The sequence below is a fragment of the Notolabrus celidotus genome, unplaced genomic scaffold, assembly GCF_009762535.1.
Source record: "Notolabrus celidotus isolate fNotCel1 unplaced genomic scaffold, fNotCel1.pri scaffold_253_arrow_ctg1, whole genome shotgun sequence".
NCBI lineage: Eukaryota > Metazoa > Chordata > Actinopteri > Labriformes > Labridae > Notolabrus > Notolabrus celidotus.
This window is the reverse complement of record NW_023260097.1, coordinates 43,864-64,231: the sequence shown is the minus strand read 5'-3', so window position 1 is coordinate 64,231 and position 20,368 is coordinate 43,864. Positions and strand designations below refer to the sequence as shown.

At 45.1% G+C, this 20,368-nt stretch overlaps 1 protein-coding gene and 35 non-coding genes across 36 annotated transcripts in view; all 36 read right to left on the bottom strand.

Moving 5' to 3' along the window:
* Positions 1-209: 209 nt before the first annotated feature.
* Positions 210-282, bottom strand: trnak-uuu. Its single transcript has one exon. It is a non-coding gene; the product is annotated as a tRNA-Lys (tRNA).
* Positions 283-529: 247 nt separating this feature from the next.
* trnak-uuu lies at positions 530-602 on the bottom strand. Its single transcript has one exon. It is a non-coding gene; the product is annotated as a tRNA-Lys (tRNA).
* A 240-nt stretch (positions 603-842) lies between these two features.
* On the bottom strand, positions 843-915 carry trnak-uuu. The gene has a single exon. It is a non-coding gene; the product is annotated as a tRNA-Lys (tRNA).
* A 246-nt stretch (positions 916-1,161) lies between these two features.
* Positions 1,162-1,234, bottom strand: trnak-uuu. The gene has a single exon. It is a non-coding gene; the product is annotated as a tRNA-Lys (tRNA).
* A 239-nt stretch (positions 1,235-1,473) lies between these two features.
* Positions 1,474-1,546, bottom strand: trnak-uuu. The gene has a single exon. It is a non-coding gene; the product is annotated as a tRNA-Lys (tRNA).
* Positions 1,547-1,792: 246 nt separating this feature from the next.
* trnak-uuu lies at positions 1,793-1,865 on the bottom strand. The gene has a single exon. It is a non-coding gene; the product is annotated as a tRNA-Lys (tRNA).
* Positions 1,866-2,105: 240 nt separating this feature from the next.
* trnak-uuu lies at positions 2,106-2,178 on the bottom strand. The gene has a single exon. It is a non-coding gene; the product is annotated as a tRNA-Lys (tRNA).
* A 239-nt stretch (positions 2,179-2,417) lies between these two features.
* On the bottom strand, positions 2,418-2,490 carry trnak-uuu. Its single transcript has one exon. It is a non-coding gene; the product is annotated as a tRNA-Lys (tRNA).
* A 240-nt stretch (positions 2,491-2,730) lies between these two features.
* trnak-uuu lies at positions 2,731-2,803 on the bottom strand. The gene has a single exon. It is a non-coding gene; the product is annotated as a tRNA-Lys (tRNA).
* Positions 2,804-3,361: 558 nt separating this feature from the next.
* Positions 3,362-3,434, bottom strand: trnak-uuu. The gene has a single exon. It is a non-coding gene; the product is annotated as a tRNA-Lys (tRNA).
* Positions 3,435-3,680: 246 nt separating this feature from the next.
* trnak-uuu lies at positions 3,681-3,753 on the bottom strand. Its single transcript has one exon. It is a non-coding gene; the product is annotated as a tRNA-Lys (tRNA).
* A 239-nt stretch (positions 3,754-3,992) lies between these two features.
* On the bottom strand, positions 3,993-4,065 carry trnak-uuu. Its single transcript has one exon. It is a non-coding gene; the product is annotated as a tRNA-Lys (tRNA).
* A 239-nt stretch (positions 4,066-4,304) lies between these two features.
* On the bottom strand, positions 4,305-4,377 carry trnak-uuu. Its single transcript has one exon. It is a non-coding gene; the product is annotated as a tRNA-Lys (tRNA).
* Positions 4,378-4,617: 240 nt separating this feature from the next.
* On the bottom strand, positions 4,618-4,690 carry trnak-uuu. The gene has a single exon. It is a non-coding gene; the product is annotated as a tRNA-Lys (tRNA).
* Positions 4,691-4,930: 240 nt separating this feature from the next.
* trnak-uuu lies at positions 4,931-5,003 on the bottom strand. The gene has a single exon. It is a non-coding gene; the product is annotated as a tRNA-Lys (tRNA).
* Positions 5,004-5,555: 552 nt separating this feature from the next.
* trnak-uuu lies at positions 5,556-5,628 on the bottom strand. Its single transcript has one exon. It is a non-coding gene; the product is annotated as a tRNA-Lys (tRNA).
* Positions 5,629-5,868: 240 nt separating this feature from the next.
* Positions 5,869-5,941, bottom strand: trnak-uuu. The gene has a single exon. It is a non-coding gene; the product is annotated as a tRNA-Lys (tRNA).
* Positions 5,942-6,179: 238 nt separating this feature from the next.
* trnak-uuu lies at positions 6,180-6,252 on the bottom strand. The gene has a single exon. It is a non-coding gene; the product is annotated as a tRNA-Lys (tRNA).
* A 246-nt stretch (positions 6,253-6,498) lies between these two features.
* trnak-uuu lies at positions 6,499-6,571 on the bottom strand. The gene has a single exon. It is a non-coding gene; the product is annotated as a tRNA-Lys (tRNA).
* A 239-nt stretch (positions 6,572-6,810) lies between these two features.
* trnak-uuu lies at positions 6,811-6,883 on the bottom strand. Its single transcript has one exon. It is a non-coding gene; the product is annotated as a tRNA-Lys (tRNA).
* Positions 6,884-7,130: 247 nt separating this feature from the next.
* trnak-uuu lies at positions 7,131-7,203 on the bottom strand. Its single transcript has one exon. It is a non-coding gene; the product is annotated as a tRNA-Lys (tRNA).
* Positions 7,204-7,442: 239 nt separating this feature from the next.
* On the bottom strand, positions 7,443-7,515 carry trnak-uuu. The gene has a single exon. It is a non-coding gene; the product is annotated as a tRNA-Lys (tRNA).
* Positions 7,516-7,754: 239 nt separating this feature from the next.
* trnak-uuu lies at positions 7,755-7,827 on the bottom strand. The gene has a single exon. It is a non-coding gene; the product is annotated as a tRNA-Lys (tRNA).
* A 246-nt stretch (positions 7,828-8,073) lies between these two features.
* Positions 8,074-8,146, bottom strand: trnak-uuu. Its single transcript has one exon. It is a non-coding gene; the product is annotated as a tRNA-Lys (tRNA).
* A 239-nt stretch (positions 8,147-8,385) lies between these two features.
* Positions 8,386-8,458, bottom strand: trnak-uuu. The gene has a single exon. It is a non-coding gene; the product is annotated as a tRNA-Lys (tRNA).
* A 239-nt stretch (positions 8,459-8,697) lies between these two features.
* On the bottom strand, positions 8,698-8,770 carry trnak-uuu. Its single transcript has one exon. It is a non-coding gene; the product is annotated as a tRNA-Lys (tRNA).
* Positions 8,771-9,016: 246 nt separating this feature from the next.
* Positions 9,017-9,089, bottom strand: trnak-uuu. Its single transcript has one exon. It is a non-coding gene; the product is annotated as a tRNA-Lys (tRNA).
* Positions 9,090-9,328: 239 nt separating this feature from the next.
* trnak-uuu lies at positions 9,329-9,401 on the bottom strand. The gene has a single exon. It is a non-coding gene; the product is annotated as a tRNA-Lys (tRNA).
* Positions 9,402-9,649: 248 nt separating this feature from the next.
* Positions 9,650-9,722, bottom strand: trnak-uuu. The gene has a single exon. It is a non-coding gene; the product is annotated as a tRNA-Lys (tRNA).
* A 239-nt stretch (positions 9,723-9,961) lies between these two features.
* trnak-uuu lies at positions 9,962-10,034 on the bottom strand. Its single transcript has one exon. It is a non-coding gene; the product is annotated as a tRNA-Lys (tRNA).
* Positions 10,035-10,273: 239 nt separating this feature from the next.
* trnak-uuu lies at positions 10,274-10,346 on the bottom strand. Its single transcript has one exon. It is a non-coding gene; the product is annotated as a tRNA-Lys (tRNA).
* Positions 10,347-10,593: 247 nt separating this feature from the next.
* trnak-uuu lies at positions 10,594-10,666 on the bottom strand. The gene has a single exon. It is a non-coding gene; the product is annotated as a tRNA-Lys (tRNA).
* A 239-nt stretch (positions 10,667-10,905) lies between these two features.
* Positions 10,906-10,978, bottom strand: trnak-uuu. Its single transcript has one exon. It is a non-coding gene; the product is annotated as a tRNA-Lys (tRNA).
* A 238-nt stretch (positions 10,979-11,216) lies between these two features.
* Positions 11,217-11,289, bottom strand: trnak-uuu. The gene has a single exon. It is a non-coding gene; the product is annotated as a tRNA-Lys (tRNA).
* A 238-nt stretch (positions 11,290-11,527) lies between these two features.
* Positions 11,528-11,600, bottom strand: trnak-uuu. The gene has a single exon. It is a non-coding gene; the product is annotated as a tRNA-Lys (tRNA).
* Positions 11,601-12,776: 1,176 nt separating this feature from the next.
* The window catches only part of LOC117809317, a 12,907-nt gene continuing 5,315 nt past the window's right edge, over positions 12,777-20,368 (bottom strand). Inside the window, exons 2-8 of the mRNA XM_034678899.1 lie at positions 20,051-20,368; positions 19,595-19,930; positions 19,184-19,288; positions 18,937-19,035; positions 16,478-16,515; positions 16,311-16,397; positions 12,777-14,088 (exon numbers count right to left, since the gene is read on the bottom strand). The exon at positions 20,051-20,368 is cut by the window's right edge and continues 27 nt beyond it. Coding sequence (XP_034534790.1) covers positions 13,966-14,088; positions 16,311-16,397; positions 16,478-16,515; positions 18,937-19,035; positions 19,184-19,288; positions 19,595-19,930; positions 20,051-20,368 — 1,106 coding nt within the window. The 3' untranslated portion in view covers positions 12,777-13,965. The remainder of the gene's footprint in view (positions 14,089-16,310; positions 16,398-16,477; positions 16,516-18,936; positions 19,036-19,183; positions 19,289-19,594; positions 19,931-20,050) is intronic.

The window sequence follows — 20,368 nt, the reverse complement described above, 5'->3', positions numbered from 1 at the left end:
ATGGAAACCAGTTCAAATGTGGGTCCCTGGGCTGAGTATGGACTGGAATCCAGTGAACTAGCAAATACTGGTAAGGCAAACACCCTGTACAAAACCCTGCAGATAAATCCAGACAAGATAGTTGCATGAATTGGGAGCTGAACTGTAAACCTTTAAAGACCACCACATTCAGGAAGGGGCACTGCAGATGGACCTAAAGATAGAGGTATCGCCTGAACAGGGACTTGAACCCTGGACCCTCAGATTAAAAGTCTGATGCTCTACCGACTGAGCTATCCAGGCTTCAAAGAGCCACTCCTCCAGGACAAACAAATGGAAACCAGTTCAAATGTGGCACCCTTGGGCTGAGTATGGACTGGAATCCAGTAAGCTAGCAAAAACTGGTAAGGCAAACACCCTGTACAAAACCCTGCAGAGAAATCCAGACAAGATAGCTGCCTGAATTGGGAGCTGAATTGTAAACCTTTAAGAATGGAGGACCATGACATTCAGGAAGGGGCACTGTAGATGGACCTAAAGATAGGGCTATCGCCTGAACAGGGACTTGAACCCTGGACCCTCAGATTAAAAGTCTGATGCTCTACCGACTGAGCTATCCAGGCATCAAAGAGCCACTCCTCCCAGCCAAACAAATGGAAACCAGTTCAAATGTGGCACCCTTGGGCTGAGGATGGACTGGAATCCAGTAAGCTAGCAAATACTGGTAAGGCAAACACCCTGTACAAAACCCTGCAGACAAATCCAGACAAGATAGTTGCATGAATTGGGAGCTGAACTGTAAACCTTTAAAGACCACCACATTCAGGAAGGGGCACTGCAGATGGACCTAAAGATAGAGCTATCGCCTGAACAGGGACTTGAACCCTGGACCCTCAGATTAAAAGTCTGATGCTCTACCGACTGAGCTATCCAGGCTTCAAAGAGCCACTCCTCCAGGACAAACAAATGGAAACCAGTTCAAATGTGGCACCCTGGGCTGAGTATGGACTGGAATCCAGTGAACTAGCAAAAACTGGTAAGGCAAACACCCTGTACAAAACCCTGCAGACAAATCCAGACAAGATAGCTGCCTGAATTGGGAGCTGAATTGTAAACCTTTAAGAATGGAGGACCATGACATTCAGGAAGGGGCACTGTAGATGGACCTAAAGATGGGGCTATCGCCTGAACAGGGACTTGAACCCTGGACCCTCAGATTAAAAGTCTGATGCTCTACCGACTGAGCTATCCAGGCTTCAAAGAGCAATTCCTCCCAGACAAAGAAATGGAAACCAGTTCAAATGTGGGTCCCTGGGCTGAGTATGGACTGGAATCCAGTGAACTAGCAAATACTGGTAAGGCAAACACCCTGTACAAAACCCTGCAGACAAATCCAGTCAAGATAGTTGCATGAATTGGGAGCTGAACTGTAAACCTTTAAAGACCACCACATTCAGGAAGGGGCACTGCAGATGGACCTAAAGATAGAGGTATCGCCTGAACAGGGACTTGAACCCTGGACCCTCAGATTAAAAGTCTGATGCTCTACCGACTGAGCTATCCAGGCTTCAAAGAGCAATTCCTCCCAGACAAAGAAATGGAAACCAGTTCAAATGTGGGTCCCTGGGCTGAGTATGGACTGGAATCCAGTGAACTAGCAAATACTGGTAAGGCAAACACCCTGTACAAAACCCTGCAGAGAAATCCAGACAAGATAGCTGCCTGAATTGGGAGCTGAATTGTAAACCTTTAAGAATGGAGGACCATGACATTCAGGAAGGGGCACTGTAGATGGACCTAAAGATAGGGCTATCGCCTGAACAGGGACTTGAACCCTGGACCCTCAGATTAAAAGTCTGATGCTCTACCGACTGAGCTATCCAGGCATCAAAGAGCCACTCCTCCCAGCCAAACAAATGGAAACCAGTTCAAATGTGGCACCCTTGGGCTGAGGATGGACTGGAATCCAGTAAGCTAGCAAATACTGGTAAGGCAAACACCCTGTACAAAACCCTGCAGACAAATCCAGACAAGATAGTTGCATGAATTGGGAGCTGAACTGTAAACCTTTAAAGACCACCACATTCAGGAAGGGGCACTGCAGATGGACCTAAAGATAGAGCTATCGCCTGAACAGGGACTTGAACCCTGGACCCTCAGATTAAAAGTCTGATGCTCTACCGACTGAGCTATCCAGGCTTCAAAGAGCCACTCCTCCAGGACAAACAAATGGAAACCAGTTCAAATGTGGCACCCTGGGCTGAGTATGGACTGGAATCCAGTGAACTAGCAAAAACTGGTAAGGCAAACACCCTGTACAAAACCCTGCAGACAAATCCAGACAAGATAGCTGCATGAATTGGGAGCTGAACTGAAAACCTTTAAAGACCATCACATTCAGGAAGGGGCACTGCAGATGGACCTAAAGATAGGGCTATCGCCTGAACAGGGACTTGAACCCTGGACCCTCAGATTAAAAGTCTGATGCTCTACCGACTGAGCTATCCAGGCATCAAGAAAACACTCCTCCCAGCCAAACAAATGGAAACCAGTTCAAATGTGGCACCCTTGGGCTGAGGATGGACTGGAATCCAGTAAGCTAGCAAAAACTGGTAAGGCAAACACCCTGTACAAAACCCTGCAGACAAATCAAGACAAGATAGCTGCCTGAATTGGGAGCTGAACTGAAAACCTTTAAAGACCACCACATTCAGGAAGAGGCACTGCAGATGGACTTAAAGATAGAGGTATCGCCTGAACAGGGACTTGAACCCTGGACCCTCAGATTAAAAGTCTGATGCTCTACCGACTGAGCTATCCAGGCTTCAGGAAGACCCTCCTCCCAGCCAAAGAAATGGAAACCAGTTCAAATGTGGCACCCTGGGCTGAGGATGGACAGGAATCCAGTGAACTAGCAAAAACTGGTAAGGCAAACACCCTGTACAAAACCCTGCAGACAAATCCAGACAAGATAGTTGCATGAATTGGGAGCTGAATTGTAAACCTTAAAGAATGGAGGACCATGACATTCAGGAAGGGGCACTGTAGATGGACCTAAAGATGGGGCTATCACCTGAACAGGGACTTGAACCCTGGACCCTCAGATTAAAAGTCTGATGCTCTACCGACTGAGCTATCCAGGCTTCAAAGAGCAATTCCTCCCAGACAAAGAAATGGAAACCAGTTCAAATGTGGGTCCCTGGGCTGAGTATGGACTGGAATCCAGTGAACTAGCAAATACTGGTAAGGCAAACACCCTGTACAAAACCCTGCAGACAAATCCAGTCAAGATAGTTGCATGAATTGGGAGCTGAACTGTAAACCTTTAAAGACCACCACATTCAGGAAGGGGCACTGCAGATGGACCTAAAGATAGAGGTATCGCCTGAACAGGGACTTGAACCCTGGACCCTCAGATTAAAAGTCTGATGCTCTACCGACTGAGCTATTCAGGCTTCAAGAAGCCACTCCTCCCAGCCACCGTAATGGAAACCAGTTCAAATGTGGCACCCTGGGCTGAGGATGGACTGGAATCCAGTGAACTAGCAAATACTGGTAAGGCAAACACCCTGTACAAAACCCTGCAGATAAATCCAGACAAGATAGCTGCCTGAATTGGGAGCTGAACTGTAAACCTTTAAGAATGGAGGACCATGACATTCAGGAAGGGGCACTGTAGATGGACCTAAAGATGGGGCTATCGCCTGAACAGGGACTTGAACCCTGGACCCTCAGATTAAAAGTCTGATGCTCTACCGACTGAGCTATCCAGGCTTCAAAGAGCAATTCCTCCCAGACAAAGAAATGGAAACCAGTTCAAATGTGAGTCCCTGGGCTGAGTATGGACTGGAATCCAGTGAACTAGCAAATACTGGTAAGGCAAACACCCTGTACAAAACCCTGCAGACAAATCCAGTCAAGATAGTTGCATGAATTGGGAGCTGAACTGTAAACCTTTAAAGACCACCACATTCAGGAAGGGGCACTGCAGATGGACCTAAAGATAGAGGTATCGCCTGAACAGGGACTTGAACCCTGGACCCTCAGATTAAAAGTCTGATGCTCTACCGACTGAGCTATCCAGGCTTCAAAGAGCAATTCCTCCCAGACAAAGAAATGGAAACCAGTTCAAATGTGGGTCCCTGGGCTGAGTATGGACTGGAATCCAGTAAGCTAGCAAAAACTGGTAAGGCAAACACCCTGTACAAAACCCTGCAGACAAATCAAGACAAGATAGCTGCCTGAATTGGGAGCTGAACTGTAAACCTTTAAAGACCACCACATTCAGGAAGGGGCACTGCAGATGGACCTAAAGATAGAGGTATCGCCTGAACAGGGACTTGAACCCTGGACCCTCAGATTAAAAGTCTGATGCTCTACCGACTGAGCTATCCAGGCTTCAAAGAGCCACTCCTCCAGGACAAACAAATGGAAACCAGTTCAAATGTGGCACCCTTGGGCTGAGGATGGACTGGAATCCAGTGAACTAGCAAATACTGGTAAGGCAAACAGCCTGTACAAAACCCTGCAGACAAATCCAGACAAGATAGCTGCCTGAATTGGGAGCTGAACTGAAAACCTTTAAAGACCATGACATTCAGGAAGGGGCACTGCAGATGGACCTAAAGATAGGGCTATCGCCTGAACAGGGACTTGAACCCTGGACCCTCAGATTAAAAGTCTGATGCTCTACCGACTGAGCTATCCAGGCATCAAGAAAACACTCCTCCCAGCCAAACAAATGGAAACCAGTTCAAATGTGGCACCCTTGGGCTGAGGATGGACTGGAATCCAGTAAGCTAGCAAATACTGGTAAGGCAAACACCCTGTACAAAACCCTGCAGACAAATCCAGACAAGATAGTTGCATGAATTGGGAGCTGAACTGTAAACCTTTAAAGACCACCACATTCAGGAAGGGGCACTGCAGATGGACCTAAAGATAGGGCTATCGCCTGAACAGGGACTTGAACCCTGGACCCTCAGATTAAAAGTCTGATGCTCTACCGACTGAGCTATCCAGGCATCAAAGAGCCACTCCTCCCAGCCAAACAAATGGAAACCAGTTCAAATGTGGCACCCTTGGGCTGAGGATGGACTGGAATCCAGTAAGCTAGCAAATACTGGTAAGGCAAACACCCTGTACAAAACCCTGCAGACAAATCCAGACAAGATAGTTGCATGAATTGGGAGCTGAACTGTAAACCTTTAAAGACCACCACATTCAGGAAGGGGCACTGCAGATGGACCTAAAGATAGAGCTATCGCTTGAACAGGGACTTGAACCCTGGACCCTCAGATTAAAAGTCTGATGCTCTACCGACTGAGCTATCCAGGCTTCAAAGAGCCACTCCTCCAGGACAAACAAATGGAAACCAGTTCAAATGTGGCACCCTGGGCTGAGTATGGACTGGAATCCAGTGAACTAGCAAAAACTGGTAAGGCAAACACCCTGTACAAAACCCTGCAGACAAATCCAGACAAGATAGCTGCATGAATTGGGAGCTGAACTGAAAACCTTTAAAGACCATGACATTCAGGAAGGGGCACTGCAGATGGACCTAAAGATAGGGCTATCGCCTGAACAGGGACTTGAACCCTGGACCCTCAGATTAAAAGTCTGATGCTCTACCGACTGAGCTATCCAGGCTTCAAGAAGACACTCCTCCCAGCCAAACAAATGGAAACCAGTTCAAATGTGGCACCCTTGGGCTGAGGATGGACTGGAATCCAGTAAGCTAGCAAAAACTGGTAAGGCAAACACCCTGTACAAAACCCTGCAGACAAATCAAGACAAGATAGCTGCCTGAATTGGGAGCTGAACTGTAAACCTTTAAAGACCATCACATTCAGGAAGGGGCACTGCAGATGGACCTAAAGATAGGGCTATCGCCTGAACAGGGACTTGAACCCTGGACCCTCAGATTAAAAGTCTGATGCTCTACCGACTGAGCTATCCAGGCTTCAGGAAGACACTCCTCCCAGCCAAAGAAATGGAAACCAGTTCAAATGTGGCACCCTGGGCTGAGGATGGACTGGAATCCAGTGAACTAGCAAAAACTGGTAAAGCAAACACCCTGTACAAAACCCTGCAGACAAATCAAGACAAGATAGTTAATGAATTGGGAGCTGAACTGAAAACCTTTAAAGACCACCACATTCAGGAAGAGGCACTGCAGATGGACTTAAAGATAGAGGTATCGCCTGAACAGGGACTTGAACCCTGGACCCTCAGATTAAAAGTCTGATGCTCTACCGACTGAGCTATCCAGGCTTCAGGAAGACACTCCTCCCAGCCAAAGAAATGGAAACCAGTTCAAATGTGGCACCCTGGGCTGAGTATGGACTGGAATCCAGTGAACTAGCAAAAACTGGTAAGGCAAACACCCTGTACAAAACCCTGCAGACAAATCCAGACAAGATAGCTGCCTGAATTGGGAGCTGAATTGTAAACCTTTAAGGATGGAGGACCATGACATTCAGGAAGGGGCACTGTAGATGGACTTACAGATGGGGCTATCGCCTGAACAGGGACTTGAACCCTGGACCCTCAGATTAAAAGTCTGATGCTCTACCGACTGAGCTATCCAGGCTTCAAAGAGCCACTCCTCCCAGACAAAGAAATGGAAACCAGTTCAAATGTGGCACCCTGGGCTGAGGATGGACTGGAATCCAGTGAACTAGCAAATACTGGTAAGGCAAACACCCTGTACAAAACCCTGCAGACAAATCCAGTCAAGATAGTTGCATGAATTGGGAGCTGAACTGTAAACCTTTAAAGACCACCACATTCAGGAAGGGGCACTGCAGATGGACCTAAAGATAGAGGTATCGCCTGAACAGGGACTTGAACCCTGGACCCTCAGATTAAAAGTCTGATGCTCTACCGACTGAGCTATCCAGGCTTCAAGAAGCCACTCCTCCCAGCCACCGTAATGGAAACCAGTTCAAATGTGGCACCCTTGGGCTGAGTATGGACTGGAATCCAGTAAGCTAGCAAAAACTGGTAAGGGAAACACCCTGTACAAAACCCTGCAGAGAAATCCAGACAAGATGGATGCCTGAATTGGGAGCTGAATTGTAAACCTTTAAGAATGGAGGACCATGACATTCAGGAAGGGGCACTGTAGATGGACCTAAAGATAGGGCTATCGCCTGAACAGGGACTTGAACCCTGGACCCTCAGATTAAAAGTCTGATGCTCTACCGACTGAGCTATCCAGGCTTCAAAGAGCAACTCCTCCCAGACAAAGAAATGGAAACCAGTTCAAATGTGGCACCCTGGGCTGAGTATGGACTGGAATCCAGTGAACTAGCAAATACTGGTAAGGCAAACACCCTGTACAAAACCCTGCAGACAAATCCAGACAAGATAGTTGCATGAATTGGGAGCTGAACTGAAAACCTTTAAAGACAATCACATTCAGGAAGGGGCACTGCAGATGGACCTAAAGATAGGGCTATCGCCTGAACAGGGACTTGAACCCTGGACCCTCAGATTAAAAGTCTGATGCTCTACCGACTGAGCTATCCAGGCTTCAAAGAGCCACTCCTCCAGGACAAACAAATGGAAACCAGTTCAAATGTGGCACCCTGGGCTGAGTATGGACTGGAATCCAGTGAACTAGCAAATACTGGTAAGGCAAACACCCTGTACAAAACCCTGCAGACAAATCAAGACAAGATAGCTGCCTGAATTGGGAGCTGAACTGAAAACCTTTAAAGACCATGACATTCAGGAAGGGGCACTGCAGATGGACCTAAAGATAGGGCTATCGCCTGAACAGGGACTTGAACCCTGGACCCTCAGATTAAAAGTCTGATGCTCTACCGACTGAGCTATCCAGGCATCAAGAAACACTCCTCCCAGCCAAACAAATGGAAACCAGTTCAAATGTGGCACCCTTGGGCTGAGGATGGACTGGAATCCAGTAAGCTAGCAAAAACTGGTAAGGCAAACACCCTGTACAAAACCCTGCAGACAAATCAAGACAAGATAGCTGCATGAATTGGGAGCTGAATTGTAAACCTTTAAGAATGGAGGACCATGACATTCAGGAAGGGGCACTGTAGATGGACCTAAAGATAGGGCTATCGCCTGAACAGGGACTTGAACCCTGGACCCTCAGATTAAAAGTCTGATGCTCTACCGACTGAGCTATCCAGGCTTCAAAGAGCCACTCCTCCAGGACAAACAAATGGAAACCAGTTCAAATGTGGCACCCTGGGCTGAGTATGGACTGGAATCCAGTGAACTAGCAAAAACTGGTAAGGCAAACACCCTGTAGAAAACCCTGCAGACAAATCCAGACAAGATAGTTGCATGAATTGGGAGCTGAACTGTAAACCTTTAAAGACCATCACATTCAGGAAGGGGCACTGCAGATGGACCTAAAGATAGGGCTATCGCCTGAACAGGGACTTGAACCCTGGACCCTCAGATTAAAAGTCTGATGCTCTACCGACTGAGCTATCCAGGCTTCAAGAAGACACTCCTCCCAGCCAAACAAATGGAAACCAGTTCAAATGTGGCACCCTGGGCTGAGTATGGACTGGAATCCAGTAAGCTAGCAAAAACTGGTAAGGCAAACACCCTGTACAAAACCCTGCAGACAAATCCAGACAAGATAGCTGCCTGAATTGGGAGCTGAATTGTAAACCTTTAAAGACCATCACATTCAGGAAGGGGCACTGCAGATGGACCTAAAGATAGGGCTATCGCCTGAACAGGGACTTGAACCCTGGACCCTCAGATTAAAAGTCTGATGCTCTACCGACTGAGCTATCCAGGCTTCAAGAAGACACTCCTCCCAGCCAAAGAAATGGAAACCAGTTCAAATGTGGCACCCTGGGCTGAGGATGGACAGGAATCCAGTGAACTAGCAAAAACTGGTAAGGCAAACACCCTGTACAAAACCCTGCAGACAAATCCAGACAAGATAGCTGCCTGAATTGGGAGCTGAATTGTAAACCTTTAAGAATGGAGGACCATGACATTCAGGAAGGGGCACTGTAGATGGACCTAAAGATGGGGCTATCGCCTGAACAGGGACTTGAACCCTGGACCCTCAGATTAAAAGTCTGATGCTCTACCGACTGAGCTATCCAGGCTTCAAAGAGCCACTCCTCCCAGACAAAGAAATGGAAACCAGTTCAAATGTGGCACCCTGGGCTGAGGATGGACTGGAATCCAGTGAACTAGCAAATACTGGTAAGGCAAACACCCTGTACAAAACCCTGCAGACAAATCCAGTCAAGATAGTTGCATGAATTGGGAGCTGAACTGTAAACCTTTAAAGACCACCACATTCAGGAAGGGGCACTGCAGATGGACTTAAAGATAGAGGTATCGCCTGAACAGGGACTTGAACCCTGGACCCTCAGATTAAAAGTCTGATGCTCTACCGACTGAGCTATCCAGGCTTCAAGAAGCCACTCCTCCCAGCCAACCGTAATGGAAACCAGTTCAAATGTGGCACCCTTGGGCTGAGTATGGACTGGAATCCAGTAAGCTAGCAAAAACTGGTAAGGGAAACACCCTGTACAAAACCCTGCAGAGAAATCCAGACAAGATGGATGCCTGAATTGGGAGCTGAATTGTAAACCTTTAAGAATGGAGGACCATGACATTCAGGAAGGGGCACTGCAGATGGACCTAAAGATAGGGCTATCGCCTGAACAGGGACTTGAACCCTGGACCCTCAGATTAAAAGTCTGATGCTCTACCGACTGAGCTATCCAGGCTTCAAAGAGCCACTCCTCCCAGACAAAGAAATGGAAACCAGTTCAAATGTGGCACCCTGGGCTGAGTATGGACTGGAATCCAGTGAACTAGCAAATACTGGTAAGGCAAACACCCTGTACAAAACCCTGCAGACAAATCCAGACAAGATAGTTGCATGAATTGGGAGCTGAACTGAAAACCTTTAAAGACCATCACATTCAGGAAGGGGCACTGCAGATGGACCTAAAGATAGGGCTATCGCCTGAACAGGGACTTGAACCCTGGACCCTCAGATTAAAAGTCTGATGCTCTACCGACTGAGCTATCCAGGCTTCAAAGAGCCACTCCTCCAGGACAAACAAATGGAAACCAGTTCAAATGTGGCACCCTGGGCTGAGTATGGACTGGAATCCAGTGAACTAGCAAATACTGGTAAGGCAAACACCCTGTACAAAACCCTGCAGACAAATCAAGACAAGATAGCTGCCTGAATTGGGAGCTGAACTGAAAACCTTTAAAGACCATGACATTCAGGAAGGGGCACTGCAGATGGACCTAAAGATAGGGCTATCGCCTGAACAGGGACTTGAACCCTGGACCCTCAGATTAAAAGTCTGATGCTCTACCGACTGAGCTATCCAGGCATCAAGAAAACACTCCTCCCAGCCAAACAAATGGAAACCAGTTCAAATGTGGCACCCTTGGGCTGAGGATGGACTGGAATCCAGTAAGCTAGCAAATACTGGTAAGGCAAACACCCTGTACAAAACCCTGCAGACAAATCAAGACAAGATAGCTGCATGAATTGGGAGCTGAATTGTAAACCTTTAAGAATGGAGGACAATGACATTCAGGAAGGGGCACTGTAGATGGACCTAAAGATAGGGCTATCGCCTGAACAGGGACTTGAACCCTGGACCCTCAGATTAAAAGTCTGATGCTCTACCGACTGAGCTATCCAGGCTTCAAAGAGCCACTCCTCCAGGACAAACAAATGGAAACCAGTTCAAATGTGGCACCCTGGGCTGAGTATGGACTGGAATCCAGTGAACTAGCAAATACTGGTAAGGCAAACACCCTGTACAAAACCCTGCAGACAAATCCAGACAAGATAGTTGCATGAATTGGGAGCTGAACTGTAAACCTTTAAAGACCATCACATTCAGGAAGGGGCACTGCAGATGGACCTAAAGATAGGGCTATCGCCTGAACAGGGACTTGAACCCTGGACCCTCAGATTAAAAGTCTGATGCTCTACCGACTGAGCTATCCAGGCATCAAGAAAACACTCCTCCCAGCCAAACAAATGGAAACCAGTTCAAATGTGGCACCCTGGGCTGAGTATGGACTGGAATCCAGTAAGCTAGCAAAACTGGTAAGGCAAACACCCTGTACAAAACCCTGCAGACAAATCCAGACAAGATAGCTGCCTGAATTGGGAGCTGAATTGTAAACCTTTAAAGACCATCACATTCAGGAAGGGGCACTGCAGATGGACCTAAAGATAGGGCTATCGCCTGAACAGGGACTTGAACCCTGGACCCTCAGATTAAAAGTCTGATGCTCTACCGACTGAGCTATCCAGGCTTCAGGAAGACACTCCTCCCAGCCAAAGAAATGGAAACCAGTTCAAATGTGGCACCCTGGGCTGAGGATGGACTGGAATCCAGTGAACTAGCAAAAACTGGTAAAGCAAACACCCTGTACAAAACCCTGCAGACAAATCAAGACAAGATAGTTAATGAATTGGGAGCTGAACTGAAAACCTTTAAAGACCACCACATTCAGGAAGAGGCACTGCAGATGGACTTAAAGATAGAGGTATCGCCTGAACAGGGACTTGAACCCTGGACCCTCAGATTAAAAGTCTGATGCTCTACCGACTGAGCTATCCAGGCTTCAGGAAGACCCTCCTCCCAGCCAAAGAAATGGAAACCAGTTCAAATGTGGCACCCTGGGCTGAGGATGGACTGGAATCCAGTGAACTAGCAAAAACTGGTAAGGCAAACACCCTGTACAAAACCCTGCAGACAAATCCAGACAAGATAGCTGCCTGAATTGGGAGCTGAATTGTAAACCTTTAAGAATGGAGGACCATGACATTCAGGAAGGGGCACTGTAGATGGACCTAAAGATGGGGCTATCGCCTGAACAGGGACTTGAACCCTGGACCCTCAGATTAAAAGTCTGATGCTCTACCGACTGAGCTATCCAGGCTTCAAAGAGCAATTCCTCCCAGACAAAGAAATGGAAACCAGTTCAAATGTGGGTCCCTGGGCTGAGTATGGACTGGAATCCAGTGAACTAGCAAATACTGGTAAGGCAAACACCCTGTACAAAACCCTGCAGACAAATCCAGTCAAGATAGTTGCATGAATTGGGAGCTGAACTGTAAACCTTTAAAGACCACCACATTCAGGAAGGGGCACTGTAGATGGACCTAAAGATGGGGCTATCGCCTGAACAGGGACTTGAACCCTGGACCCTCAGATTAAAAGTCTGATGCTCTACCGACTGAGCTATCCAGGCTTCAAGAAGACACTCCTCCCAGCTAAATAAATGGAAACCAGTTCAAAAGTGGTACCTTGGGCTGAGGATGGACTGGAATCCAGTGAACTATCAAAAACTGGTAAGTCAAACACCCTGTACAAAACCCTGCAGACAAATGCAGATAGTTGCCTGAATTGGGAGCTGAACTGTAAACCTTTAAAGACCATCACATTCAGGAAGGGGCACTGCAGACGGACCTAAAGATAGGGCTATCGCCTGAACAGGGACTTGAACCCTGGACCCTCAGATTAAAAGTCTGATGCTCTACCGACTGAGCTATCCAGGCTTCAGGAAGACATACCTCCCAGCCCATCAAATTTACAAGCTAAATTATGAGCTACAAAAGTGTTTCAGATTAAACAGCAGAGCGATGACTCAAGTTCAGCAGAACACTTGATTGCAGTTACAGCGGAAAGTTCCAACACAGTTTATTAGTATTTTTGCAACACTTTTTCAGGCAAACTGACCTCATTCTAACCATATGAGGAACGAGTGGCACAAGAAATGAACAACAACAACCCAACCACAGTCAGCACATATCCGGTGCTCTTTATTTCAATACAGTTCACAAGAATCTTGCAAGCATCGTGATGGTCCCACCCTGAGCTGTGGGTCATTGTCACTGTTTTAAGATTCATAAAAAAACAAATGGCATTTTAGCATCCTTTAAATAACATTTCAAAATGAGCTTCAAACCAAATCCTCTACAGTGAAGTCCTGCTTTTATAAATGCAGGACGAATAAAAAACTTAACAGAATATTTAACAGTGCAGAAGTTACAGCTTCAAAGCTTCACTTTTAATCGTTCTAACAAAGTATTTTTTACAGTGTGGAGTTGGTATCTGACTTTTTGTGGATTATTCAAATACTTCCACCAGATGAAGATCACTATATCTTATTTTATGTATTTTAAATAGCAAACAAGCATTACAAAAATATATTTTTCTACATTCAAACTTTAAACAACCTCTCTTTTCACATCCTGTTGGTGCCAGGTGACAACATTCATAACTACTGTTTAATTAAAACCATGTCCATGATTTTAGTTCTTCCTTGTGTTACTTGTGTTTTTAGCTTTATGTGCCGCAGCATTCAAAAAGTCTCCTCTCAACTAACCGGCTACAGCGTGTACAGAAATCAGAAAGATCAAGGAATCAAGGAAACTGTGAGCCATACATTTGAAGCAAGGGTTTCCTACATATCTAAGTGGTCAAAAAATCTCCTCCTTCTTTCTTTTAACAAGTAAATGTATCACTCATTGCAAATATTAGGTCTGAAAAAAGTAAACAAGGCTGTTTCTTGAAGAGGCTGTTAGTGGATCTGAAACCTACCCCTCTGACAATGAACACAGACTTTAAAACAATCACCCACAGATATAAAATCTGGTCTCTAAAGGTCTTGTTTTTTTTTTTGGGGGGGGGGGTATAGAAGCGTCACTGTTATTAAAAACTCCTCACAGTAACTTTAACACAAAAAACATACACACATTATTGTCTCAGCTCTAACCTGCTTGTACTAATACTACTTCTACAATACAAAACATAATTACAGACAGAATACTTAAAATATATAAAAGTAGCGCTAGCATGGAGCAAAATGTTGAGTCTACATTTTCTCAGTCAACTGTTCATTTTAAAAGAAAGGGGGAAATGTGGTGACATTGTACAAAGTCACAGGAAGTCATTGTTGACATCATTGACACCAGAGTTTCTTCTAGCGAGGCGTGGAGTAGATAACGGTGTCAGGGTGTCCATGGGGGGCGCTGCTGAGCGAAATGGAAGCCCGATCAGAGAAATTCAACTCAGAGTAGGTGAGTTTGCTCGAGGAGTCTTCAGCCTGTAGAGGAAGAAAGAAGAGAAGCCAGTTTGTTGCAGTGTTAATATTGGCGTCTACTTTAGATGTAGTCTTAGTCTTCAGATTAAATGTTAGTTTTAGTCTCATGTTAGTCTTTTCAGCCCTTTAGAGTTTTAGTCTAGTTTTAGTAGTCTTTGATTTTTGCAGAAACATCTTCACTCTTTAAATAATTCATGTAGTGGATCAGATATCAGTATCAGGGTTATACCAAGGGTTCAAATCATCAATACTCCTTTAACACTTTGTTTAATATCTGAAGTTAAATAATTCAGCCTGTTCCTGCTAACATGTCCAAAGAACACATTCTCTCTGTGACCACTGAGACTGTATCTTGATTCTCTTGACTCACAGTAAAATGCCATGAAAGGACTGTATTGCACATTTACGACGGTCCCTGAATGCACCTGCAGTGACAGAGGCACAGACAGTCAGTTCACGGCACTCTGAAATGCATCTTCATCTTTGATGACGAGGAGTTGATCCAAACTTACTGAATGTGTCTGATGTTTCACCAAACTGGATTAAATCAAGCTGTAGACGCCGAGCTTTTTACGGTAACCACGGCAACAACGTCAAACATTAAATATTAAACAGACGTCCCCCCGGTTGTGTCTTTGTCACTAACGCACACCGGGGGGTAAAACTCCTCACTGAAGATGAGACAGATGCATGGAGGTGAGGAGAGCTGGTTCATAAAGCACACCTGCTGCAGGTAGAGACCAAGCTAACACTGAGCCCCTCAGATAAGAACTCAGCCTGTCACAGGAAGTCATCACGCCATCTTTAAAGACACACAGCACAGGGGGAGACATGGATTCAACATGTCTCATGATTGGCCACTAAAGTTTTCATCTGGTCGACAAAATCTAAACATACGTTCATCAGAGTTTATATTATCAGTGAGGCACTTTAACGCTGACGAACATTTATCCTCATCATTTCGTTAACGACATTAACACTGAGTTGTTGGATTAGGGCGGGACTTCTGTCATCTGTCATGTCTAGTGCTGATGCTAATGCTACGACACGATTTCTACCAATTTCAAAAAAACATTTTCTCAGATAAATTTCCTCGAATAAGCCGATATGAAGCATGAAGAGAATTTGAACCCAGACTTAATGGTCACTACTGTGGGGGCAGCTTTCAGTAGACACAGGCCTAGATTCATCACAGAACACTGATTCTTTTCAACGTAAAGCCCAAAGATCACAAACTGGAGTTTGTGTCAGGGACTTTGGGGCTACATTCCTTGGCATTTCCTGTCCTACACAAATGCAAAGAACTGGTCCCAGATCCATGTCCAGTCCGTTTCTGACCCACTGCAGTCCGAGCAGGACCTCCGGACAGAGCAGGACCTCCGGACAGAGCAGGACCTCCGGACAAAGCAGGACCTCCGGACAGAGCAGGACCTCTGGACGAGCAGGACCTCCGGACAGCTGGAGTCATGTGACCGAGGTTTCCCCTCTGTAATCACTGAATCAAGGATCCTCCTCCTCCTCCTCTCCTCATCCATGTTGTCTTCCTGGTCCTCTGAAAACCTCTGACCTGTTGACTCCAGGCCTGGCTCCGCTCATCATGACTTTGGTTTGTTGTTGTAGTTAAGTGAAATACGATCTGGTGATAACACAGAGTGTTTTATTCTGAAAATTAACCGGATGTTTTCATTTGGTTTTGGTGAAACCTGACTTCCTGTCCCGCTCCATCTGCTCTGTTGAGATTGATGCGTCGTGCTCCGGCATCCGGGAACAATAGAAGTCTTGTGTATCTGACCCGGAGGAATGGAGCGGATCCAGTGGAAGTTAACACATTGACTACAATAGAAACCATCAGATCTGGAGCTGTGACGGATCAGAGATCAGAGAGCTGTGACGGATCAGAGATCAGAGAGCTGTGACGGATCAGAGAGATCAGCACAGTCACAGCTGAGAACATTGCCTTTGCAGAGTGCAGTATTACTGAAACAACCAAAAGTAGTACGGGAGGCAGAGTCTTCAGTTATCAGGACCTTCTCTGTATTATGCTGTTGAGAAGGCAGACGCTCTTTAAACGTATGAACAGGCGTATAGTTAAGGTGAGGGTTAGGCTTGGATCAGCCCCTAGTTATGCTGCTATAAGCTTGGACTGTCTGTGCACCTGACACACTGAGCTCCTGTCTTTCCCTGTATCTGTATATTTAAGTCTTGGGGTCTGTTGTTTTACTTACTGTAGGCTGAGACTTGGGTCCAGGGATGGAGCTGTAATCACTGCTGATATCAATCTCATTTGGTTTTGTGTATTTGGCTTGTTTGATCTGCAGGAGGAGAGTTTGTTTTTGAGACATTATTTCAGAAACACTCATCGTGCTTGTGACTCAGATTTCCTCACACTCACCTCTGAGACGTTAGCGTACTCTGTTTCCTCAGGAGCTTCTGAAAAGAAGAAGACCATGTTAAGAAAATGACACAACACTGATGAACCCTGAGCAGCAGCTAATTAGACCCATTACTCATAAACAGGATGTGTCTGTAAACAAACAGGAACATGATTCCTGTTTGTATGAGCCTTGTCTTAGAGTACACTTTGCTGTTCTAGGCAACCTTTGGCAAAGTTCAAGTGTGGTCGATGTCTTGATGTAGACTTTGGTGGTTTTCTAGGAACCCTTTGGTGCTTGTTTTAAAGTACCCTTTGCTGTCTTTAAGAACCTTTTTGTCCTTTTGTAAGGTATCCTTTAGTTTTTTACACCAGGGAACTCTAATGTGGTTTTAAGTGCCCTTTGGTGGATTTGTAGTGACTGTTTGGTGGATGTCTGGATGTACTTCTTGATGGTTTACTGAATACCCTTTGATGCATGTTTTAATGTACCCTATGGTGTTTTTAGGGACCTTTATGTGCTGATCAGTGATATCATTGGGATGTTCTAATGTCTCAGGTTCAATTCTGAGCCCGTTTTAATGTTCCCTTTGGCTGTTTTCTAGGTACCCTCTGGTACTTAATGTGTTTATTGTGACCTTTGGTGTTGTTTTAGTTAATGTTTGGTGGATGTCTTGATGTACTCTTTGGTAGTTTTCTAAATTCCCTTTGGTGCTTGTTTTAATGTACCCTTTGCTGTCTTTAAGAACCTTTTTGTCCATCTGTAAGATATCCTTTAGTTTTTTAGGGAAACTCTGTTTTTCTCAGTTTACCATTCACAATGTGGTTTTAATGTACCCTTTGGTGGTTTACTGTTTAATGGCTGTCTTAATGTACCCTTGGCTGTATCTAGGTACCCTCTGGTTCTTATTTAATGTGCCTTTTGGGGATGTTTTAATTACTGTACAGTATTATCTTGTTACACTCCTTTAGGGTTTTCTGAATAACCTTTGATGCATTTTTAATGTACCCTTGATGCTTTCAGGTACATTTTGGTGCTTTTTACAAAATATCCTTTTATTTTTAACACAGGGAAACATTATTGTCTCATGTTACAATTCAGAAGATGTTTTAAAGTATCCTTTGTGGAATTTCTTTGTGTTGTTTTGTGGCTGATTTATGTTCCTTTGGCTGTTTTCTAGGTACCCTTTGGTGCCTGTTTTAATGTACCTTATGGCAGTGTTCTTGGTACTGTTTGGTGGCTTCTTAATTAACCCTTTGGTGGTTTTCCAGGTTCCCTTTGACAATGTTCCAATTACTGTTTGGTGGATGTCTTGGTGGACCCTTTGGATGTTTAATGTACCCTTTGCTGCCTTTAAGAACCTTTTTGTGCTTTTGTAAGATATCATTTTGTTTTTTATGTCAGGGAAACTATTTTTCTCAGGGTACCTTTCACAGTATGTTTTAAGGAGCCCTTGGGCAGTTTTATAGGTGTTGTATAGGTGTCAGTGTTTTATAAATGTATCCTTTGGCTGTTTTTTTAGGTTCACTTGGATGCCTGGTTTCAATGCAACGTTTGGCAATGTTCAAATTACTGTTTGATGGATATCTTAATGTTCCCTTTGGCTGTTTCTAGGTACCCTTTGCATGTGTTCAATGTTGTTTTATTATTCCACACAGGACTTCAGAGACTGTATAATGCTCTATGACACCACCTGCTCAGCTGCTGGACGGCAGTAACTGCTGCTTTGAGCTTTTAATATAAATACTAGCAGCACGCACATTTCACTGGTAACAGTTTGACAGTCTCTGAAAATAGTTTTTGGAGGTTGGGTAGTTTGAGTGAGTAAATAAACATTCCTCTTTTAAGACTAACTGAAACATGCAGAAGAGAAACCAAACACACTTTCCTTCATGTGTTCTGAGAAATAGGAAGTTTTGGAGGTGTGGTTTTCTGCCTGTGTGTCAGTGTGTATGTGTCAGTGTGTATGTGTCAGTGTGTATGTGTGAGTGTGTCTGTGTAAGTGTGTTTGTGTCAGTGTGTATGTGAGTGTGTATGTGAGTGTGTCTGTGTCAGTGTGTCTGTGTGAGTGTGTATGTGAGTGTGTCTGTGTGAGTGTGTCTGTGTGAGTGTGTATGTGTCAGTGTGTCTGTGTGAGTGTGTATGTGAGTGTGTCTGTGTCAGTGTGTATGTGTGACTGTGTCTGTGTGAGTGTGTATGTGTCAGTGTGTCTGTGTGAGTGTGTATGTGTCAGTGTGTCTGTGTGAGTGTGTATGTGAGTGTGTCTGTGTCAGTGTGTATGTGAGTGTGTATGTGAGTGTGTCTGTGTCAGTGTGTCTGTGTGAGTGTGTATGTGAGTGTGTCTGTGTAAGTGTGTCTGTGTGAGTGTGTATGTGAGTGTGTATGTGTCAGTGTGTCTGTGTAAGTGTGTATGTGAGTGTGTCTGTGTAAGTGTGTTTGTGTGACTGTGTCTGTGTGAGTGCACTTCCTGTTGCCTCACCTTTTGGTTTCATAGACTTCCTCCTGCAGAAAATCAGCAAAGCCAGAGAGAAGAGGACAACCAGAGCGACCAGAGTGAGTCCCACATACAGCAGTATATCTGCAGAAGATACAGAGTCACTGTGACTGAAGGCAGTCTCTCTTTAATTAGTGTATCCTTCATTGTGTCTTTGTCTTAAAGGTTGTCTAAGCTGTAGCTGTTAGTTCAAGATGAATCAGTTAAAACTTCATCCAGTGTGTGGATGTACCCGTGGTTGATGTCCCAGACTGCTCAGTGGTTTCAGGGGATGCTGCATGTTTGTTCGGTGGAACTGACGTTGAGGTTTCTGAGTTCGGTTCTGCAGTGGGAGACTCTGTGATTAAAAAAATACACACAAAGAAATCCTAGTGAGACATGCAGACATTTATTGAGACACCAGAGCTCACATCATGACACCGGGGCCGTGATGGGTAACGTTAAAGCGATCCGTCTCCATCTTTAGTAAGCTAGCTAACGGGAATAAATCAGAGTTATAAAGTTTAAATCAACACATGACCTCATCACTCTGCATCCTGATGAAAGAGTCTGAACAAAGGAAAGTAGGATTTAAAGAAGCTCTGTGCCTTTAATAAGTGTTCTTATTGTTATTCTGTTTTACTCCACTCAAACAGAAACTCACCGTCTGTAACATTGACCTTAAACTCTCGGTCAAGATCCAGAACCCTAGGTCTCTCCAGACCACACCTGTACCGTCCTGAGTCAGACCTGTTCAGCTGGGAGATGCTCACATACACAGATGCTCCAGTATTAAATTTTAAATATCTGATGGTGTGTCTGCCTCTCTGACGTGTGTCATCATCTGTTTTGGTGGTAAGAACAAAACATTTTTCTCCTCTGCACAGGAATGCTCGTCTCACAGTGAAAAACGAAGAAGAAAAGTAGCATGCTACTTTAATATTTCCTCCATTCCTTGCATACAGAGTGTGTGTCTCTCTCCTGTCCTCATTCAGCAGCGCTGCAGAAAAGATGATAAACAACAGTTACTCTCTGTAATGGTTGTTGTTGGGCTGTTGGGTTAGAACATTTATCAGTCTGTAAGACGGATACATGTTGATAGCTTGCAGTAGAAACTTACCGTCTACAACAATGATCTCAGTTTTCACATATGTAGCTGATGATAAAGATCGAACCACACCACACCTGTACAGTCCTGAGTCAGACTTGGTCACATTTGAAATGTTCACAAAAACATCTCCTGATGAAGTTTGTCCTTTCCTCGGTCCAATGCTGTATCTGCCGCTCTGAGCGCTGACCTCTTCTGTGTCTATCAGGATGTCCTCTTGTTTGCAGGTTTCTTTGCAGAAGAACTTTCTACTGGAAGCTGAGGAAGACGGGCATTCAAGTTCTGTCTGTCCTCCCTCAGTTACTGTATGGTAATATGTTTGGGCACTGA